Consider the following 20308-nt stretch of genomic DNA (forward strand, 5'->3'; position numbering starts at 1 on the left):
CCTTAAGTGTGATGTGCGCTTAACATTTTTATAACATAACTGTTTGCAGCATTAAACTTGTGAATGACCTTGCACTGGTGACGACACAAGCAGAAAGTGCTGCCAACTTGCTTGCACACCAACACATTTTTCAACACTGTTCACCAACAGCGCGCCAATTTGATTTGTAAGTGATTTAAAGCAAAATCAAAGGGAATGCTCTATGAAACGTTTTTCTTTTTATATTTTTATTTTCTGCAAACCAATGTACGAAATTAAATATCTCAATGCTTCTTCGTTCTCGCATATTATAAATAAGCTACATTGAATGTCGTTTAATTTAGTTTTACATTGATTGGTGGTTGTGATTTCTTTATTCATTTTACGCTTTTTGTTGTTTTTTTTCTTCACTATAGTTTCTCGATTTATATATATATATATATATATATTTGTATATATGTGTATATATACGCATATTTATTTTTTGCTTTGTCCATATATGTATATATATATATATAGCTACGTACGTAGATGTTATCATTAAGCTACAAAATCATACTCATAAGATGAATACAAACATTGTGTATTTGCTTTTGCATTTCTTGCAACAGGCTAATTTGCAGTATTTCTTGTTCTTTTTATGTTTGTAGTTAGCATTTAAAAATTTCGCTATGGGATTGTTAAATTGCTTATATGTTTTTTTTTCATTTGTTTTTGTTTTTTAAGTTTTAGCTAGTTGTTCTTGTTGATTTCTGTTGTGTATTGTAGTATAAATTGTTAAAAATCGCTCACATATTTCAATTCTGGTTCAGCGCGTCTTGGATGTGTGTGTGTGTGTGCGGGTGTGTGTGTGTAGCTTACGTATGTTTTTTGGTGTATTCTCGTTTTTATAAAAGTTTACATAGGCAGGCTTCGTGTGTGAGTGTGTGTGTGTGTGTGTGTGTGTGTGTGTGTGCCAACTTACAATCTAATACACGCTACACATTTATTAACTTACCATTTAATGAGTATGTCTACTCTGCTTCTTCTTTATATTCGCCTCAATTAACTTTTGTTTTTGTTGTTGACAGTTATAGAACTTTCAAGAAGTACAGAATGTACAGTTATAGGTTTTTCTTTAAGGTACAGCAATGCGAAAGACGAAAGTATTGCCAATTAGCGTGTGTGTGTACGTGTGTATAATTGTGTGTGTGTGTGTGTGAGTGTCTTACAAAAAGGTGGCAACTCTGCACACAAAGCGTAACGTTCACTTAAATCAAAGCGCTCAAAATGGACATAAAACATGTGCACACTCTTCATCTCTTTGTTGCCCATTTTCTAGATATAATATGTTTTTTTTTTTAGGCTCTTTTACGCAGTTTTCATTTTATAAATCTTTGCTAAAGTTATATATAAACTATTCCATTCTGAAGTATTGACAGTCACAGGCTATGTGAAGCATGCCTTGTTTTTTTTTTTGGGTTTCTTTCGTTACATATATATATATATATATCTATGAATGCATTTGTATATAATCAATATGTTTTGTATGCACTATATCGTATGTAGTATGGTTTACTATATTTACTTTAGTTACTTCTCAGCTCGTCTCTTGGCGTAAAAAAATTCCCCCAGCTAGAACTTGCTGCTCTTCTGCTCGTCTCCATTCTCAGTTGATTTTAAAAGCGTCTTTGTACAAACACAAACGAAATATACAATTTGTAAACATTTCGTTAATTGAAAAAAATAACATTTAAACTATTTGATATATCAAAAGTCTTGAGGCTTCTTATGTAAGCGCAGCGTTTCATAGTAGGCCTGTCTCCACATTGTGCGCCGTGCCCAACGTGTTCGGATCAAAGTTTAATTTCTCCCCAGCCAAAACGATCTCCGATATGCAGCCAATAATGCCACTCAAATAGCGCTGATGCGTAAAGTATGCCACATCGGGCATGCCACCTGAAATGGGCACAGAAATAGACCTTCATTTAGGAACAATTATTAATTTAATTTGTGCGGCGACCTACCAACATAGAGTCCGGTATCGGTATTCAATTGGCGCAGCTTGCCCGGCGCCCGTAGCGTCAGGGTCTTGCGTCCATCCACCTCCAGATAGCCCTCCTGGGAGTTTCTGCAAAAGAAACGATTCACTTTAGAGACATATTCAATTATGTTTTATTCAGTTTTTTTAACTAACCGTATGGCCCGAACGCGGTGCCAGAGTCCGTCGCTGACTTTGGTGCCGTTAAAGCGTATGTCCAACTCGCCAGCGCCCAGATCGTAGCGAAAATGCAAATATCTGTGAAATATAATACCATACAAAATATATAAATTAATCAAATTATAATTCAATGGGATCTATAACTGTTTGTGCTTGGCCAAATCGTCAGAGTTTAGAAAATATTTCGTTTACATTTATAGCGACAGCCCTGGCATGGAATTCCGCTGGTTCGGGTGAAAAATGAGTGGATTATTTTGTCAGCTTTTTATGGGAATCAAATTTAAACGTTTTATGAATCAAATATTTGTATAAGCTTAGGAAATGGATAGATGAAAGGTTTATTTTGATTCGATGTGAAGCCTCGAAAGGAAATCCACTGGGAAGGGTGAGAAATGAGTGAAATATCTATTCGTTTTTTATGGGAATCAAGTTGAAACCTATAATGGAATAAATGGCTAAGGTAAGAAATGGGCAGACATAAGTTACATTTTGATTTCATGGGAAAGCTCAAAGTAATCAATTTATTAAATACAAGTTTTATTAATAAGATCCTTGATTGACTCTGAACTAAACACAGACATCTATGTATCAATCTTGGGTGTTTTTTGCCACCCCTGGGGTATCAAATTGTTTACTGTAATTGTTTCACATTCTCGTACTTACCCCTGCTCAATGCCCAGCGACAAGTAGTCGTCGTGCAGCTCGGTTGTGCCCTGCCGTCCCGTCCATAGGATGACACCGTTCTCGGAATGCGTCTTGATGCGCAGATTGAGGTCAATGTTGTAGCTGATGACCTGGCTCATGGTGTCGGCATCGTTGTAGTGGAAATAGCTGTCGGTGCCGGCAAAGCAGGCGCCAAAATTCTTGCGCACGCTCTGCACCTGCGACTGATGTTCCGCCGACAGATCGAATTTCTTCAGCAGACTCCAATCGGTGTGTGTTTGCGGAGTGCTCGGAGCAACTGCAGCCGGCTCGGACTTGAGCACGGGCGTCAGCAGCTCATCGTCGCCGTAATCCTCGTACAGCGTCTCGGCGGGAAGGGGTGCGACCTGCTGCTGCTGCTGCTGCTGCTCCTGACCCTGCTTCTGGGTGTGTGTGGTGTGCGTGTGTGTATTGGACATGATGCGTTTCATGTCCTGGGCGAGCTGCTTGCGTTGATAATCCTCAGCACCGTCGGAGGCATCAAACAACGACTCGTCGAAAACAAAGCCACTCGCATCCCCATCTCCATCTCCATTCCCATCACCGTCCCCATCACCTGCAGCTTCAGCTGAGCTGTCAAGTGGTTTGCCCACTTGACTGGTCGCCATGGCATCCGCATACTCCTGCTGCTGGAGGCTGGCCACCCAATCGTTGTTATCATCAAATGTGAGTATATCGCTGTCGGGGTTTGTCTGGAAACTTTCATAGTGTGTGGGCAGGCGGCTAAGTTTGCGGGCAAACGCATTGGGCTTCTGGTGATGCTCATGCTTGCTCACATGCTGCTTGCCCAGAAGGGCCGGCTGCTGCCCCCCAATTGGTTTGGCAGGTTGTGCGGCATTGTCATGCACAAAGCGGAAAATGATATCATCTTCGATTTCATCATTGCTGGCTACACCAGCTGCTGCTGCTACTGTCGGGGGCGTCGTTGTGGTCGTCCTGGTGGTGGAGGGGCTGGTTGCAGGTGTCGTCGCCTTGTGCTTATGCAAATTCTTGCGCTTTGTGGCATGCTTCTTGTGCGCCGACAGTTTTTTAGACTCAACTCCTTTGTATTGTTTGGCCTGAAGTGTTTGGGCATTGTGCTGCTGCTTGTGGAGCATCAGCTCGGGCAGCTGCTCGGGCGGCACTTCAGCTGCCTTGTTGCAGCGCTCGTTGTAGATGCTGCAACGGCACTCGTAGCTCTCCATTTGTGGCACGCACTCGGCCAGCGGGCCGCACGGACGGGCAACACACGCGTGCGGGCAGTTGCCAATGTTGCTGCCGCCGAGCGCCTCGGCCACAATGCCCAGCGAGTGGCCATTGATGTCAATCTGTGGCACAAATTGCCTGGTTAGTCGACTTGACTTGAATATAATCACCCGAAACTTACGCGCTGTATGCAGCCCACAAAGAAGGACTTGTACTTGAGATCCAGTGGCAGGCGGTCCACATGATTGACCCCGCCCACAAATAGATTCTGCGCCAGCGACAGATGCCAGAAGCCGTTCGAGGATATGGTCATGACCTCCTGATGCTGATCGATCTGTGTGTGTGGTTGCACAAACAAAACAAAAGAGTTCAACATGCCAGTCAAGTTGAAAGCTTGCCCCTTGCTTTTGGCTTACCTTGAGCACGGCCAGGCGTGCGGTCCTTGAGATCTTGATGGTATGCCATTGTCCCAGGCTGAGCGAGTGCTCACTGCTGCTGGTCGAAAGTGGATGTGGTTAGAATGATTGACAGCCTCCTGCAGTGTGGAGTACTTACCGCACCATGGCTGGTCCGCTGCCCAAATCGAAAGCAAACTCCACAAAGCCTTCGTGCAAATACAAAGCTATAAAATCGCCACGCTGCTCGGGTCCAGAGTAAAGTATCAGGCCGTCTGCCTGCTCCGGCTTCAAGATAACCTTCAGCTCCAGCCAGATCAAGGCGCTGTCGCCCAGCGGCGCATAGCGCAAAAACGAGGAGCCATTAAAGGCTGGCACCTGAAATTCAACTTAATTAATGTCCAGCAGAATATGGCTCTCTCGCGCCCGCTCACCTGCAGATCCATGCGTATCTCGCACAAATCACCCACAAAGCCAATGGGGCACAGGCAAACCGCGCCCTGATCCGACGGCAAGCACTTGCCGCCATGCTGGCAGGGATAACGCACACACTTGTCCGTCGAGCAGTCCTCTGAAAGGCATGTGGATGTTATGGCTATGTTTTCCACCCATTTTCCACCAGTCACAGTGGATTCTTGATTTCACTTACGTATGTCGAAGCCGTTGATAACGTCGCCCAGGGGATGATCCGTGAACTTATAGTCGTGCTCGTTGGCCACAAAACGTCGTATGCAGCCGGCAAAGCCTTCGGCCAGAGGCAATCGCTTGGCCAGGCCGGTAATGTTGCCGATGCCGCCCAAGAAAACCGGCTCGCGGAAGGTGATGCGCGAGAACAGACCCTGCAAGGCAAACCGTATTAATAAACAAACTGCAGCAGCTGGCAGATTTTCGTATAATTAACTCACATTGGATCTGCCCTGGACTTTGGTGCCATGATTGAGCACCAGCCAGGCATCCCAGCGATGGCGATAGATAATCACCGAGTTCCACTCGTTCAGCATGATGGTCTCCCTGGAACGGACGCTGCCCACACCGGAGCCGCAATCGAACCAGAACTCGACAAAGCCCTTGTTAAGCAGCAGGGCCATAAAATCGCCGGTCAGATCATCCCGTTCTCCGCTCAGCAGTATGATGCCATCAAAGGATTCTGGACGGAATTCCAAGCGCAGCTGCACATGCTTATAGGCGCCATGCAGAGCGGCAAATGCCAGCCAGGAGCGTTTGGCAAAGCGCGGCACGTGCGCCCTGATATCTGTTGAAAAGATTTGCCATTAGCCCAACTAGCTATAAAAATACGCAGGTGGCATAAACATTTAATGCCACACACATGCACATACCTTCGAGACAACCTTCGCCCGTTTTGCCAAAGGGGCACAGGCAGCGGGCCGTGGATGCCGTTGCCTCGAGAGCGCAAATGCCCTCCGAGCCGCAGTCCAGATTGCAAAGTGTGTTGCTAGAAGAAGAAGAATTCCGATTTTAAGTATTCGTTTCGATTTTTATAGTCCCAACACAAGTAGAATTGCCAATTCTACACTAAGCAGCCAATTAAAATCGAAAACTTAACGAATATTGTCCGTTAGAAGCTCAACGAAGCGCCTAAAGTTATCGATAACAGTTTAGTATTTTTCATCAAATACTAAACGCTTAAATACTAAAAGTTAATCGTTGTGAGTGACAACTGAATCAAGTCAATTTAACTGACAAAAAGTAGCTTTCATAATTATATTATAATACGTTTCGATTTGAATAGTCCCTACTTAAGTAGATTTACCAATTCTACACTAGAAAGCAAATTCACATCGAAAACTTAACGAATATGCTTCGATAAGTATTTCACTGACTGTTACCGTTACAAGCCCAACGTTGCGCTAGCTCGTGCTGGCATTTTAAAGTTATCGATAACAATTTAGTATTTTTACATCATATACTAAAAGCTTTGACAGCCTGAGGATATTCTTGTTTGTTATTCGGAGGGAAGTCAATTTAAATGAAAAAAAGTTGCATTCATAAATATAGATTTAAATATTAAATCTTTATATCAAACATGCTATCGAGCAATTTATTAAATAAATGAAATTGATTATTTTTAATTCTCAGATTTGTTCAAATTTCTATGGTTACACTTATCGGGACCCCACATTTAAATTTTGCTATCGATATTTACTGATATTTGGAAATCGATATTTAACGATGTTAAATATGACAAAATCATTTCGCCTATGTTATTCTAAATTCGACATTTGTTTAAGATCGACAAATCTAGCATTTGTTTAATCGACTGAGCTCGACGCTATAATCAATGCCATATATAGTACGTACTGAGCTCCTATGACCTAAATTAGCCAACTTTAATCGGTATGGGGCATTATTGTTAAAAAATATTTGAAAGACAAGCAAATTAGGGCTGTCACATTAAACTTTTCCATAAAGTATGCAGCTATTCCTTTAAGTGCAAGTATATTTCCGTACACTTCAAACCTGAACTGGGGCACATTTATTATTGAAAAGATTTCTCGAGAAAGTGATTAAAAAGAAAGTTCAGTTCGATGCTGGCATAATTTAAGCTGATTATTTGATTTCGGAACACAATCAAAATACGATTACGATTGCATTGTGCAGCCCAGAACTTTATCAAGTATCACATTGTTCGGAGTTCACTTGGGAAATTGACGTCTCATGAATGTTGTCAACATTGGAATGTTGGCAAATATTATATAATTGCATGCGAAACTAATAAATGAGTTATATAATCTAGAGCTTACCTGCTGCTGACTGCGGGTGTAGTTGTCGTTGTTGTCGTTGTTGTTGTTGTTGTTGTTTTAGCTGATATGTTGCAATTGGCAGCATTTTTATTATTGATATGTATTGCGACTTTTGCGTTGTCGTTGTTGTTGTTGCTGCTAGTCTGTTGATATGTTTGCGAATTGCTGTTACTGTTGCGTCTTAAATTTAATTGATTATTATTGACATCGTCATAGATGGACATGTCCGACTTGTAGCTATAATATTCATCCACATCCACATCTACATCCGCATCTGGCGGCCCATAATCCAGCACATTGCGCTGAGCTGCTTTTGTTGTTTTAGTTGTTGTTCTCCCTGTTGTTGTTGTTCTTCCTGTTGTTGTTGTTGTTGTTGCTGTTGCTGCTGTTGTTTTTGCTGTGGTTGCCACCTTAAAGTCGGCCGCATCCAGTTCTTGATTCTCGTTGAAGCTAATGCTCTCGGCTGATATGTAATAATCGTTTGAATTGACTTTCCGTTCCCGCATGCCGCCCTCCTCTAAATTCTCATCGTTGTAATCATATTCGCTATCCGCAGTCGCATCCGCATTCGCAACCGCGTTCGCATCCGCATCCATTTGGCTTTCCCGTTCGGCTTGGGCCGCTGCATAGCCGCGCGTCTGGGCCAGGTCGGGCCTGTCGTTGGCCAACTTGGCGCTAAAGGAGGCGCCCTTCTGATAGAGCACATCCTCATCCGTTTTGCCATGTCCATCCGTGCCGCTGTTTGTCGTGTTTATCACTGCGAAAACGAAGCGTTACAAAATGAATATTAGCTTTATGCAAAAATTCAATTGCGTGCTTATTGCGGGTCACGCACCTTGACAGCTGTAGCCGTTCTTGTTGAGCTCGTAGCCCTCGATGCAATCGCACTCGTACATCCCGTCGTGTATCTCATAGCACAGCTGCTCGCAGGGACTCGTGTGTCCGCAGTGACCTGGGTTTCAACATTAACAAAAACAAACAAAATGTTTAAGTGCTTCCACAGTTCATTTCAATTTCAATTTCGAGTTCGAGTTCGAGTACGAGTTCATATTTTTCGGTTCGTGTGCGTGCGTGTCCATGCTCGGGCGCCTGGGTGTGACCGACGTGTCCGCAATAAATTCTAATGAGCTTTGCCGACTTAGGGGCAGAGTCATGTTGCTAATTTACTGCCGGCATAGCCCACATTTCAAATGCACACGCACAGTTTGGCTGTGTGCCAAAATGAACTGAGCAGCAGCCACAACTGTTGAGTCCCATTGCTTTTTGTGCGAATTTTCAATAAGAATTTCTGCTCGCAATTTCAAATGCAAATGCTCGCACGCTCTCGAAAGTATGCAATGGAATTTTATTTAGCTCAAAAGCCCAACCCGAATGCAAATGGCGTTTGAGCGGAGCCAATCAAAGTGAAGTTAAGCAAAGTTCAGTTAAGTTAAGCATAGCAATGCAATGCTTTCGCTTTGATATATACCTATCGACAGCTCACTTGACATCAAAAGCCAAGCGGCAAATTATGCCAGCTCTTGGCAAAGTCTAAGAGTCACATTAGGCTCTGCTCAAGTGCAACGACTAGCGAGTGTAAGTGTAAGGCGTGTACTCGTCGAGTGCTTGTTATTTGCTAAACGATTACGTCATTCTCTGGCTAAAATGTGACTTTAAGCGGGTTGTAACCAGTAACGAATGTGAAGTTAAATATGACGCGTAACGAATATGAATTAAAATCTAAAGAGTAACGAGTAAGCCTTAACCGAATTCCAACGAGTAACGGCTAGAGAGTTAAATATAACGAGTAACAAGACTCAAGTTCTAGTTCTATTCAATATATAAAAGTGGGCTTTACAAGTAAAGAGCAGAGTATAACGAGTAGTGCGTAACATATATGAAATAGCGATTAAATAAAACCGACGAGTAGTTGCTTGCTCATTAGAATATACTTAGTATTACATAAGTTTACCGCATTAAACAGCGATGCATGTGAGAGGTATATCAAGTACCGAGTAGAGTGTAACGAGTGCAAAACATATTACTAAACTGTAACATACATAAATGTATGTCAGAGATATAGCGACTACCGATTAAAGTATGACGAGTGCAAAATGCTAGCATTCGACAAGTAGCGAGTACATCATTGGGACAATAATTTCTTCAGGTTAAGGGTTTTTGTAAAAAAGTATTACGAGTAGCAAATATTAATGCCAATATATATTGATTACTCTTCAACACTTGCGCTATTACATTATTACAAAACACAATTATGTGTAATTGCACACATTGAATATTGATTACAGTTCATTCGGATAAGTACAATTGCTTTTCCGGATATCCAGTGAAGTATAACGACTTACGTCTAACCGGCCGCCTTTGACGAACGCTTACGTCATGCAGCCAACATTCTGGCTACGTTTAGCTTCATTCTATCAAATAGAACACGCAACAACACGCTTAAAGAGCCATCAAGTCACACACACACACACACGCAACTAGTGAGCGAGTGTGTGTGAGTGTGTGTGATTGCTAGTTGATTAAGCAACAGTGTGGTGGCGATTAAAGTGCACTGGACACTCAATACATTTGCATATGCACACACACACACACACACACAGCTGCACTTCACATGTGAATAGTTGCCCCTCCCCCCACTCCGTTCATCCTGTGGGCGTTGATGGAGTAGTGTAGAGCTTGTCGTTTGCCATTGCGTATTCAAATTGAAATTGAAAAATCGCATATTGCATGCAATTGAAATCGAAGTGTCAGCAGCACACATCAACACGACCAGTGACAAGGCAGAGAGAGACACACACACAGAGAGAGAGAGGGAGGTAGAGACAGGGAGCGAGAGAGTGATAAGCAGAAACGCTGCATTCAAAAGCACGAAAATATGACAAAAACATTGCATAACAACGTGCATTATGCAATGTGTACGTGTGTGTATATGTGTGTGTGTATGTGTGTGCGTGTGCAACGGATAATCAAGTCGCTCATTAATGTCAAAACCAAGCCAGACAAGCAGGCATCAGACAGTCAGACAGTCAGTCAGACAGACAGACAGTTGGTTCGCCTCTTCATTTATTGATATGCAGCCCAAAAATTTGACAGCTCAGAGGGGCAGAACTGTGGCTGGGTTTTGGGCTATGTTGTCGGTTATCATACGCACCTTGAAAAGCGGCCTCCCCGGGCTCCACAATGCTGCTGCATTGATGTTGGCCCAGCAATGACAGCAGCAGCAGCAATAGAAACAACAGCCAAACGTGTCTCGGATGTCTTGGCTGTAGTTTTAGTCCTTGTTGTTGTTGTTGTTGCTTTGAAGTGAACATTTTGGTTGTTGGTTGTCCTTGTTGTTGCTAGCTCCTGGCTCCTGGCTGATCCACACTCCACACACAAAATTATTAAGTATACGCACAGTTCACACGATCGTTGGCCGTTTTAGACGACGTCGGCCAGCAGCCAGCGCTGAGCATAGAGCGTACATGCGTCTCGGCGTTGCCTCTGCGACTGCTGCTGTTCCCTGTTGATATATCAAGCACAAGCACAGCACAAGCACAATTAGTGAGAGCGAGACAGAGATGGTTAGACAAAATGAAAGAGAGAGAGAGAGAGAGAGAGAGAGAGGGGGGGCACACAGGCGCAGGCAAATCAAGTGGTCATTATAATATAACCACAAATTGCTAAACACGCAACGCCGCGGACCCACACAAACATGATTCATGGCTGTTGCCTGATGGCTCTTGCCACATGCCGCATGCCACTTGCCACCGTACCCCACCTTCTGCCCCTGTCCCCGTTGTTGGCAGCAGTAAAATCAATAAACGCCGTCATGGCAACGCCACCACAACAAATACTAATAGTAGACAATGTGCCCCATCCTTCAATTTGTTTCTATTTGGCTGACTGAGCCACTCCTACAGAAATGTACACACACACACATACATATATATATATATATACATCTATCCAGCGATCCCGAGACCGTGTCGTGGCCCTACCTTAAGCCAAGTGCCTTGGGGCAAATGCATGTAATTAGAAATCAATACGACAATTTGCCAAAATGTATTTGGACAAGCGACAGCAGCGCGAGTCGCAGAAGAAGAAGACAAACAAATGTAACAGCAAAATAAATTACTCGCTTTTCGATTTTTTATCCATTCTTCAACTATTTTTTTTTTTCTGTCATTTTTGGCGGACAATCGAAATTGAAATGTCAAATGTCTGTGTTGAAAAACGCGTGGAAATGCTCTGAAGTCGGGTCACAGACCCAAACTCACATCTACACACACACACACACACACACACACACACACACACACACACACACGCAAACATATATGCATGCACAAACACACGCTTACACTTTGCGTGCGTGTGTGTATTTGGTACACACACTCATGCGTGGCACTTAACCCGTGCTCAAAAATATGTAGCGTACTTACTGGGGCAAAAATTGCAGCCGCAGCATAAAATTTTTCTCCATTGCTACTGCTATTTGTTGTTGTTGTTGTTGCTGTGGCTGTTCTTGATGTACCCTAGAGAAAATGTTCTTCTTTGGGATTGTTAGTCAGCTTTGAATTTTATATTTAACTGCTCTTTACAGCTTAACAGATCGACGCTGTTATAGAACGTTGGCTAACACGCGCTTTTCATGAACTTAACATAACATTCAATATTAACATTGATATGTTAGTCTTCCACTTGCAAATCGACTGTTAACAGATCGAATCTGTAGTAGATTGATGCTTAACATGCGCTTCACATAACATTTAATATTAATATTGATATGTTGGTCTTTCCCTTGCGTATCGAAATTTAACATGCATTTAATATTCAACAGAAATTTAACTGTTGTTACAGTTTTCGTCTGCTATTTTCTATTTCTGTAGAATGTAACAGATTGGTGGATCTGGAAGTATTATATAGTGATTTTAACAGACTTTAGACGATAAGCAATTCAGTTAGGTTAACAGAAAATGCTAAAAGTGAATTATGTTAATGAGAGACAACTTATTTTATCAGATCTACCTGTGCAAAGTTAATTATAGGGTATATTCCTATTGAGCGCGCTTCACTGTAGCGTTGTTGTTTTCATTTATGCTTTATTTTTATATCAACTTTAGTGTGCCTGCGCTTAAAATCGCGGCGTCTGCCTCTGACTCGGGCCGTGGGCCGTGAATGTTGATGTGTGTGGGGGCGTGTGTGGGGCGTGTGTGTGAGGCTGGTTGGGCTACTTTAGTGCGGGTGTTGTGGCTGTTGTTTTTACGTTCGTGTGCGTGTCTGTGCGTGCAAAAGTTTTGCAACTTGGACGTTGGTAGGCCAAAAATGAAAAAAACAAAAAAGAAAAACATTTGCCATTTGTACTGTCTCGAGTTTTTGGTTGTTTCAGGCCCGACCAAATGTTACCGTATTCATTTATATCGATTTTTCCACCTTGGCTATTTGCACTGGAGCCTTAAGCACGCACACTAACTAACACACTCACACACACACACACACATACACACACACACACACACACACACACACACACACAGACACACACACACACACACTCGCACACAGACACACACGTTGACATACTACAGACCCCACACATATTTCTTGATACGTTTTTGCCCACTTTTTACGTTTTATTTTCATTTTCTTTCATTTCGGTTTTTTTTTTTTGCTTTTCAATTTTGTTGGAATTTTTTCTTCTTTTTTTTTGATTTTGTTGTTGTTTTTGCATTTTTATTGCGTTTTTAATGGCATTTCTTTCCGGTACGACGCCTCCGAATGGCCAGCAAATGTTGAAGGCTGTCGCACGAATTTCAGCCAGAATGCATATATTTAACCAGGCCGGGATTGCTGACGATGGAGCTGATGTCCGTGTGTGTGAGAGTCTGCGTGTGTGTGTGTGTGTGATGTGGGGTATGCGGCACATGAAAACTCATTATTCAGGTAAACGCAGCAAAAACGTGCGCTCATTTGGCTGGAAAATTTTGCAGCAGGCCAAGTTGTTAGTGGTAAGTGGCAACTGGCAACTGGCAAGTGGCAAGTGGCCTTTTGGGCGCTTTAGAGCATTTGCCGGATGCCCAAACTAATTAGACGAACACATTGATATTGCCAGAATCGAAATTAATGGCACTTAGCTCTCGGACACGAGCCAAAATATCAAAAAAAAAAAAGAAGGAAAGTTAATCAACCCAATTATGAAGCTAATGGAACTAAATTAGCGCCGAGTGGCATTGATTTAATTACACAATTCCATGAATGAAAAACTAAAAACATCATTTCCAATTTGATGCAGCTGAAAAGTATGCTACGATTAATTGACAATTCCGTCAATTATTGATTGTCGTCTGCAAGGATCTTGCCCTAAATTTATGACACCACTTTTCTCAGTCTAGATTGGCTTTTCTTTTCTTGGCTCCCGCACAATTTCGCATAAAGTTCTGCCGGTGCAGAGGATAAAGTTTATGAGAAAAGTCAGCACAAAAATCGTAAATTCATAACATTATTCTTAATGTTGTTTTTTTTTTTTTTTTAGGTGGGCAACGTGACCAACACACAAACGGCCAAGTTTGAAAGAGTGTTGGGTAACAAGAAATGACAATTGGGCAATTGGAGCTTTCTTGAGTGGCACAAAGAAAATCATAACTAACGACAGCAAAACGCATTTAAGGTAAAAACAAATTGTTTTTGTGATGTAATGTTAATAAAAAACCTCTGTTTGCAATTGCCAAATTCCATTAGTTTATGGCCTGACCCTGTACACAGCTATGCTAGAGCTCTGCTGCTTATAGGTTACACAACATTGGCCATTCGCTTGCCTCCCTCTTTTATAACTCCCCCACTGCTAATATAAGTTATTGCACTGTTCTTGTTTTATGACAACTGTACTGTTAGCAATTGTGACTATAAAATCTTATGTTAAGACAAGAAGCGTGACTGTTATGTTAAAGTTTTACTGCTTAACTCTTATACAAGCTCTCCTACTGCTAAGCTGATCGTCTGCTGCAGCTATGTTATTGTTTTAAACTGTTTTCACGCAGATATTGTTAAGCACACACACACGCTTGTATGTATGTGTTTTTATCTGTGCCTTTTTATGACCCGAATCGGATTAAACACCTATTACTTGTTATATCTACTCAACAAAGAACTAAAACTAAAACTTGATTAGCTGAAACAAGCAAACACAAAAACTATATTGTATGCGGACTATTCTCTGGCCTGGCTATAGTATAAATTATTGATTTAAAACTATAACAAGGCCAACACAGACAACAGCCAAGAGCCAACACAGCACAAATTATATCCTGTGCCTCAACGAGTGGATACTTTTTGTTCTTCTGTTGTTTTTGCTTTTGTTGCTGATGATTTTTTTGTGTTGATGTCACGCAAAACTTAATACACAAAGCCAATACGAAAAGCGAACGGTAAATACGCACACACACACACACACACAGGCACATTGAAATAAAACAAACAGCTAGCATCAAAGTCAATGAGCAAAAAAAAAAAAAGGAGGAAAGTTGTAACAGACAAAACTACAGCAGCAATAACAGCAGCAACAACAACAGCAACAGTAACAGAAAATAACCGCAAAAGAAAAATCGTTAAGGCAGCAATAAATTGTGTTTTTATAAGGTAAATAGAGCAAAGCCCGTTGAGAGCCAATTGAAGGCAGACCACAAAATACAAACAGAAGCAACTAAACAACCAGACAGACGAACAGTTCGATGGGGTGTGTAGCGGCATGGCAGGACGCCTCTTGGGGCCTAGCTTGGGTCGAGCAGCTCACGCATGACAGACTGACCCAAGTAACGGCACCAGCGCACACCCACACAGCCATACACACGCACGCACACATAACGTAAAAGTTTGGCGCGCGTTTTTGCTGGCAGCTTTTGCTGTTAAATTCTTAACGTTTGACATGCGTATACATATAGATTTGTATGCCTGTGTGTGTGTGTGTGTGTGTTTGTGTGCGCGCTCTCTTGCGCCTAATTTATGGCAAATTCACAGGTGCGCATATTACTTGCGCCCTGTCAAAGACGTCGCGCTGAGCTGTACAACAAAAGCAGAAAAACAGCAGCAGAAAGCAATTTCAGGCAAGGACTAAAACAAAAGAAGTCACCCACACACACACACACTCACACACGCACACGCACACTGAGCGTAATGTAAGAGCAGCAACAGAACGTGACGTGCGGGTGTGTATGCGGCCATTGCAGCCGCAGCTTTGTATGTATGTAAGCTGTGCGACATTATTTCAAAGACATTTGACTGACTGCAAAATGGAAGTTGCCAAACGAATGAAAAAGAGAGAGAAAGAGAGAAACGTCAACACACAGCGAATATTGCCCGGGCCGAATGCGTTATTTGAATGCAACCAGCAGCCAAATTTGCCAAATATAATATAAGCTCAAGCAAACACACACACATATGCATTTACAAATGTCGTTCTTATAACTAACGCATCCCCGCGCCCTGCTTTGCCTACTCAAGTGGCACTTTAAAGTGCGCTCTCTGCTTGCCCAACATAAATTTCCATTATTTCATTTCGCCTCGTTTCTCCAACAACAACAACAACAACAACAATTGCTACTCACTTAGATTGCCTTTGCTTTTTGGCGAGTGGCCGCCTCGTTGACGGCGACAGCGACGGCGACGTCGTCTTCGACTTCGTTGATTTCTGCTGCTTTATTTTCGGCGTTCAGCGATTTTCGTGGTATTTACATCAACGCACGCACACACACACACGGGCACACGGGCACACACGCACAATACTTTAAGCTGTCTTTCACATTGCACATTCGGCTCTCCTAAAGGCGACTTTTTTTTTTTGTTTTTTGTTTTACACTTGACACCGCATTATTTTTTAATGGAATTTTACATTTAATTTGTTTTCATTTTTTTCGATTCAACTAGCTGCTGCTATTGTTGTTGCGCGGGTGTGTGTGTATGTATATGTTATATTTTGGTTGTATCCTGCGAATGGATGTCTCTGTGGCGGCGTCGTTTTATTTGCCGTTCCTGTGGAGCGTCACGTTTTCACACTCTAATTGACGGGAGACTACTGCGCGTATCGAAGCCGTGGCTGATTGGAACGAAGCGAAATTCTGCCAGCGCAAAGTGACTAACTGAGGTGTTCGGAGAGCAAGAAGCGCGCTAACAACAACACCAACAGTAGCCAATGAAATATCTTAGCCGGAGAGAGACTTGTTGTTGTTGGTCTTAGAGTGCCCAAAACCGTTTCGTAGTATCCGCTAGCTGATTATCCGAGCACGTAAAGAGGCGCCAAATATGAACACGACAGGGTGGCTTAGGGTTGTCGGCATAATTGAAAATAAATGGAAATTAGTAATGAGTGAAAGTTAAAATGAACTATAATTACTATACTTAAGCTTACACTTATTATTTGTTTAATACACTTAGTTATGCTTTTCTCCTATTATTTTCTTATTATCTTATTTTTAGTTCGCTAGCAACCGGCTGCACAGTATAATAATCTTTTAGCTGCCCTGGCAGCTCTGTTTGCAGTCTGTTGATACCTCTTGCCTTCTACCCCGTCCAGCAGTCAAGTGCAGCCTTCTATCCAGAGCGCACACTTGAAGAGAGCGCATTCGCTTTGACGCATGCGTGAAACGTTATGGAATTGAAACACGCCAAACATTCCGGGCTCAAGTTACAACAACAACAACAACAGAACAGTAGGCTGTCAGCGGCAGTGTAACTGAGGAGCTCTGTTAAACAACAGTTTGTTGTTTTTGCTATTGCCTGCAAGTTAACATCACAATAAACACCTACCGAAGGCAACCGACACTTGAAGAGGGACACAACAGCACACACACACACATACATACGCCTAAAGCCCATAATGAACACAAAAAAAAACAAGGATGAGGCGTGCTGTGAAGGGCAATAGGCGGCAGCGACAGCTGATCAGGTTGCAAGGGTTGTAGTTGTTGTGGTTGTTGTTGTTGCTGTTGTTGTTGTTGTTGTTGTAATTGGGGTGCGGATGACCGAAAGTGACAGAAGAATTGAAAACAAAACACAAGTGTGGGCGATGTGGTGGTGTGGGGGAGGTAACAGTCAGCTCCTGTGGGCAGTGTAACTGAGACTTGACCATGTGCATAAGCTGTTATTGTTGCAGTTGTTGCTGTTGTTGTTGCTGCACTGACAGTCAACTTTGCTAATGACCGGGCCCCATTCATGGCCCTCGACAATGCGCTGTTAAGTCCTTTGCCTTTGCCAGCGGCTTTTGCCTGGCCAAAGGGGCACACCCCTGACATGCCAGTGTATAGCTGTGTGTGTGTGTGTGTGCTTTGCGTCTTTTGTGCAAGGCTTAGTTGGGTGCAACAACAACAACTTCCACCCACTCGTCAGTTGCAGCAAATGAGGCATTAATATCCCAGGCACCAGTCGCTGTCCGCGTCCCCGTCCCCGTCTCCGCCTCCTGCTCCTGCTCCTTCTCCGCCTGCTTGCAGCTCCTGGCTGGCTTCCATGTTCTTTTTTTTTTTCTTACATTTTATTTTGTTCGAGCATGTCAGGGCAAATATTAGTATTCCACTTCAATGCGAGCATTTTGTAATGGAAAGTGTTGTCGTCGTCGTCGTCGTCGTCGTCGTCGTCGTGCTCCTCCTGCGTCCTGCGTGGCATCCATCAAGCAGCCAGCCAGGCGCAACTAATGTGTCACATAACAAATGGCGTCTGTTGCGCGCCGCCACCTGACAAGACCCTTAACCCCACTCCAGCCCACACACACACACACACACACACACACAGGCATCTTCTCACGCAGTTCAATAACAAAAGTATTAACTGCCTTGTCTTGCCACTCATCATCAGGCAATAAAGCCGCACTTTATTCAGTTATAAAGCAGTTATTAGAAAGCGGAAACAACAGGCAAAGCAGCTGCAGGAGGAGAAGGAGCAGCAGGAGGAGGAGAAGCAGGAGCAGCAGCAGGCGGAAGTAGAGCAGCAGCAGGAGCACCGGCAAGAGTTAGCATTAATTTAACGCAGCATCAGCAACGCGTTAATGTAGAACACCAGCGAGAGATCCTTGATGTGCTGCTCCTTGGACTCATTTGCGTGCCAGCTGTCGATTTCCATCACATTCCGCCAGTTGAGGAACTCATTATATCCCGACAGTCCACAGATGGTAGCTGCCATACATCATAATATTTAGATAACGGAAAATTATGGTTAGCTTGGCATACCTTGCTCCAGATACAGATCCTGGTACTTGCCCAGACCCAAGGCCAGGCTGCGTATCGCATTCTGTTCGCTGAGTATCTCGTCGCAGTGCATCTTAATCAGCTCCTCGTACAGCTGCGTGGGACTCAAACGGGGCGCACATCTGTGATGCTGCAGCATGTAGAGCAGCAGGACCCTGCAGAGATGGGAATTTCATTTAGATATTATTCAGTCTCAATATTCATTCAGTCTCAATTTAACAAAACAAATACAGTTAAAACTCTAATAATAGAGAGATGCTTATGGTGAGCATCACATGTGATCTTTTCCGGATCGGAACAGGCTTTTTTGGATTTTATTTTAGTACTTGAGCTGGTTTTCAGCGAATACTTGTCATATATTTACCACTTGCACCTCTTTAAACCCGGTTTAAGGCCAGGCTAAAACCGCTTTTAAGCACATGAAAGTGCTTTTATTTAAAAAATGCTTCAGAAAGTTTGCTTAAACTTTAGAATTGAAGCTTTTAAACTATTCGAAATCAGCTTCAATGAATATTATTCACATATATAAAACCAAAACTGTCTAAAACCCCTCGAACCAGGGTTAAACGTATTTATAAAATTCTAGAATCTGGGCTGTAAAGGTGTGTTAATAAACGTATTTAAACCAGCTTTAAATGCAAATTTATTTATTATATTATGTATATCATATTATACTTGAGCAGAGCGTATTTGGGTACTTACTGATGGGTGCGCTGATAGCCATAGGCAGGTGCCTCGTTGGTCAGTATGTCCAGACAGTCCAGGCTTAGCTTGCAATCTCTGGCATCCAGGGTAACTATGTCGCGCATGCAGAGATCCGATTGCGTGGCATTTGGCGCCCCTTTCTCAACCAGACTCTCATAGTTCAGGGCCAGTTGCTCGTACTCGGCATTGGCATTGAGTGCGCCGTATCTATAAGAAAGATGATCCTAAGTAGGCATTTATCAGGGTTAAACGGACGTACTTCAAGCTGGGCGGCAGGAGCAGCACATTGCGCTGAAAGGCACTCCGGAGAACTGCAAAAGGGAGCATATGGTAGGAAATGGAGTTTGGGTAGAGGACAAATCTTACTGAGCTGCTGCAGCTCGCTTATTTCCGCCTGGCTCTCACAGCTCAGCAGCTGTTCCATGCGGTGCAGCAGATGATAGTAAAGTTGTCTCTCGTAGCGTGTGGGCGTGGCATAGCGCAATTTCTCTGTGCATGATGTGGCATAAATCGAGATTAATTATTATTTATGGCACATAAAGTATCTATCTATTTATCACACAGCTCATTAGGCTCACGTTTTATCAGGAATTCGGCTAGCAGCAATGCGAACTTGGCGCTCGCGTTCAGTTCCAAGCCGCAGGATAATTCATTCAGCAAACCGTAGATGCGTTGCGGCAATTGCTGCACGGATCTGTCTGTCGATTCGGCCACTTGCAACTGGTTCAGAGCGCCACAAATTGCGGCAAGTGTTACAATTTTCAAACAGTTCAACATGTTGCATGGAGCGCCAGTTTGGTTCTATGCCTGGCCCGGCTGCTGGCCGCAACGAAATCACATCGCCTTCGTGTTCTTTGATTTCACTCTTTTATGAAGATTAATTGGATGACATTTGTTCTGTGTGCGGGGCGCGTGTGGGCGGTTCGCGCGTGTTGGGGATATCGAGTGCGTTAGAGGGCGGTCTCGCTGGTGCGCAATATTAAGTTACGCATATTAATCACAATTTAAAACTGAATACATTATATTGATTAAGGAAGGGTTTTGCAAACGAAAATAAAACTTGGCTGAGATAAGCATATTGTTTGTTCAACAATACATCATTCACTACGTAGTGCAGAAATTGATGATATACATCATGCACACTTCTTTTTGCCCTAAAAGCTTAGATTT

At 43.0% G+C, this 20308-nt stretch overlaps 2 protein-coding genes across 2 annotated transcripts; both read right to left on the reverse strand.

The window, feature by feature from the left end:
* Window positions 1-211: 211 nt before the first annotated feature.
* On the reverse strand, window positions 212-16282 carry SP2353 (EGF like, fibronectin type III and laminin G domains protein pikachurin). The gene is made up of 15 exons (XM_002050627.4): window positions 15806-16282; window positions 10375-10725; window positions 8059-8175; window positions 7224-7980; window positions 5799-5914; window positions 5367-5713; window positions 5111-5300; window positions 4896-5032; window positions 4622-4839; window positions 4483-4558; window positions 4248-4400; window positions 2843-4188; window positions 2156-2257; window positions 1986-2089; window positions 212-1917 (listed from the first exon to the last, which is right to left on the reverse strand). Exons 2-15 carry the CDS (start codon window positions 10532-10534, stop codon window positions 1766-1768), a joined length of 3975 nt encoding a protein of 1324 aa, XP_002050663.1. The 5' UTR covers window positions 10535-10725; window positions 15806-16282; the 3' UTR covers window positions 212-1765.
* A 1753-nt stretch (window positions 16283-18035) lies between these two features.
* Window positions 18036-19925, reverse strand: LOC6624982 (uncharacterized). The gene is made up of 6 exons (XM_032436231.2): window positions 19717-19925; window positions 19505-19627; window positions 19398-19449; window positions 19136-19345; window positions 18416-18588; window positions 18036-18361 (listed from the first exon to the last, which is right to left on the reverse strand). Exons 1-6 carry the CDS (start codon window positions 19913-19915, stop codon window positions 18210-18212), a joined length of 909 nt encoding a protein of 302 aa, XP_032292122.1. The 5' UTR covers window positions 19916-19925; the 3' UTR covers window positions 18036-18209.
* Window positions 19926-20308: the final 383 nt, after the last annotated feature.

This window comes from Drosophila virilis, chromosome 5, assembly GCF_030788295.1.
Source record: "Drosophila virilis strain 15010-1051.87 chromosome 5, Dvir_AGI_RSII-ME, whole genome shotgun sequence".
In the NCBI taxonomy this organism is placed as follows: Eukaryota; Metazoa; Arthropoda; class Insecta; order Diptera; family Drosophilidae; genus Drosophila; species Drosophila virilis.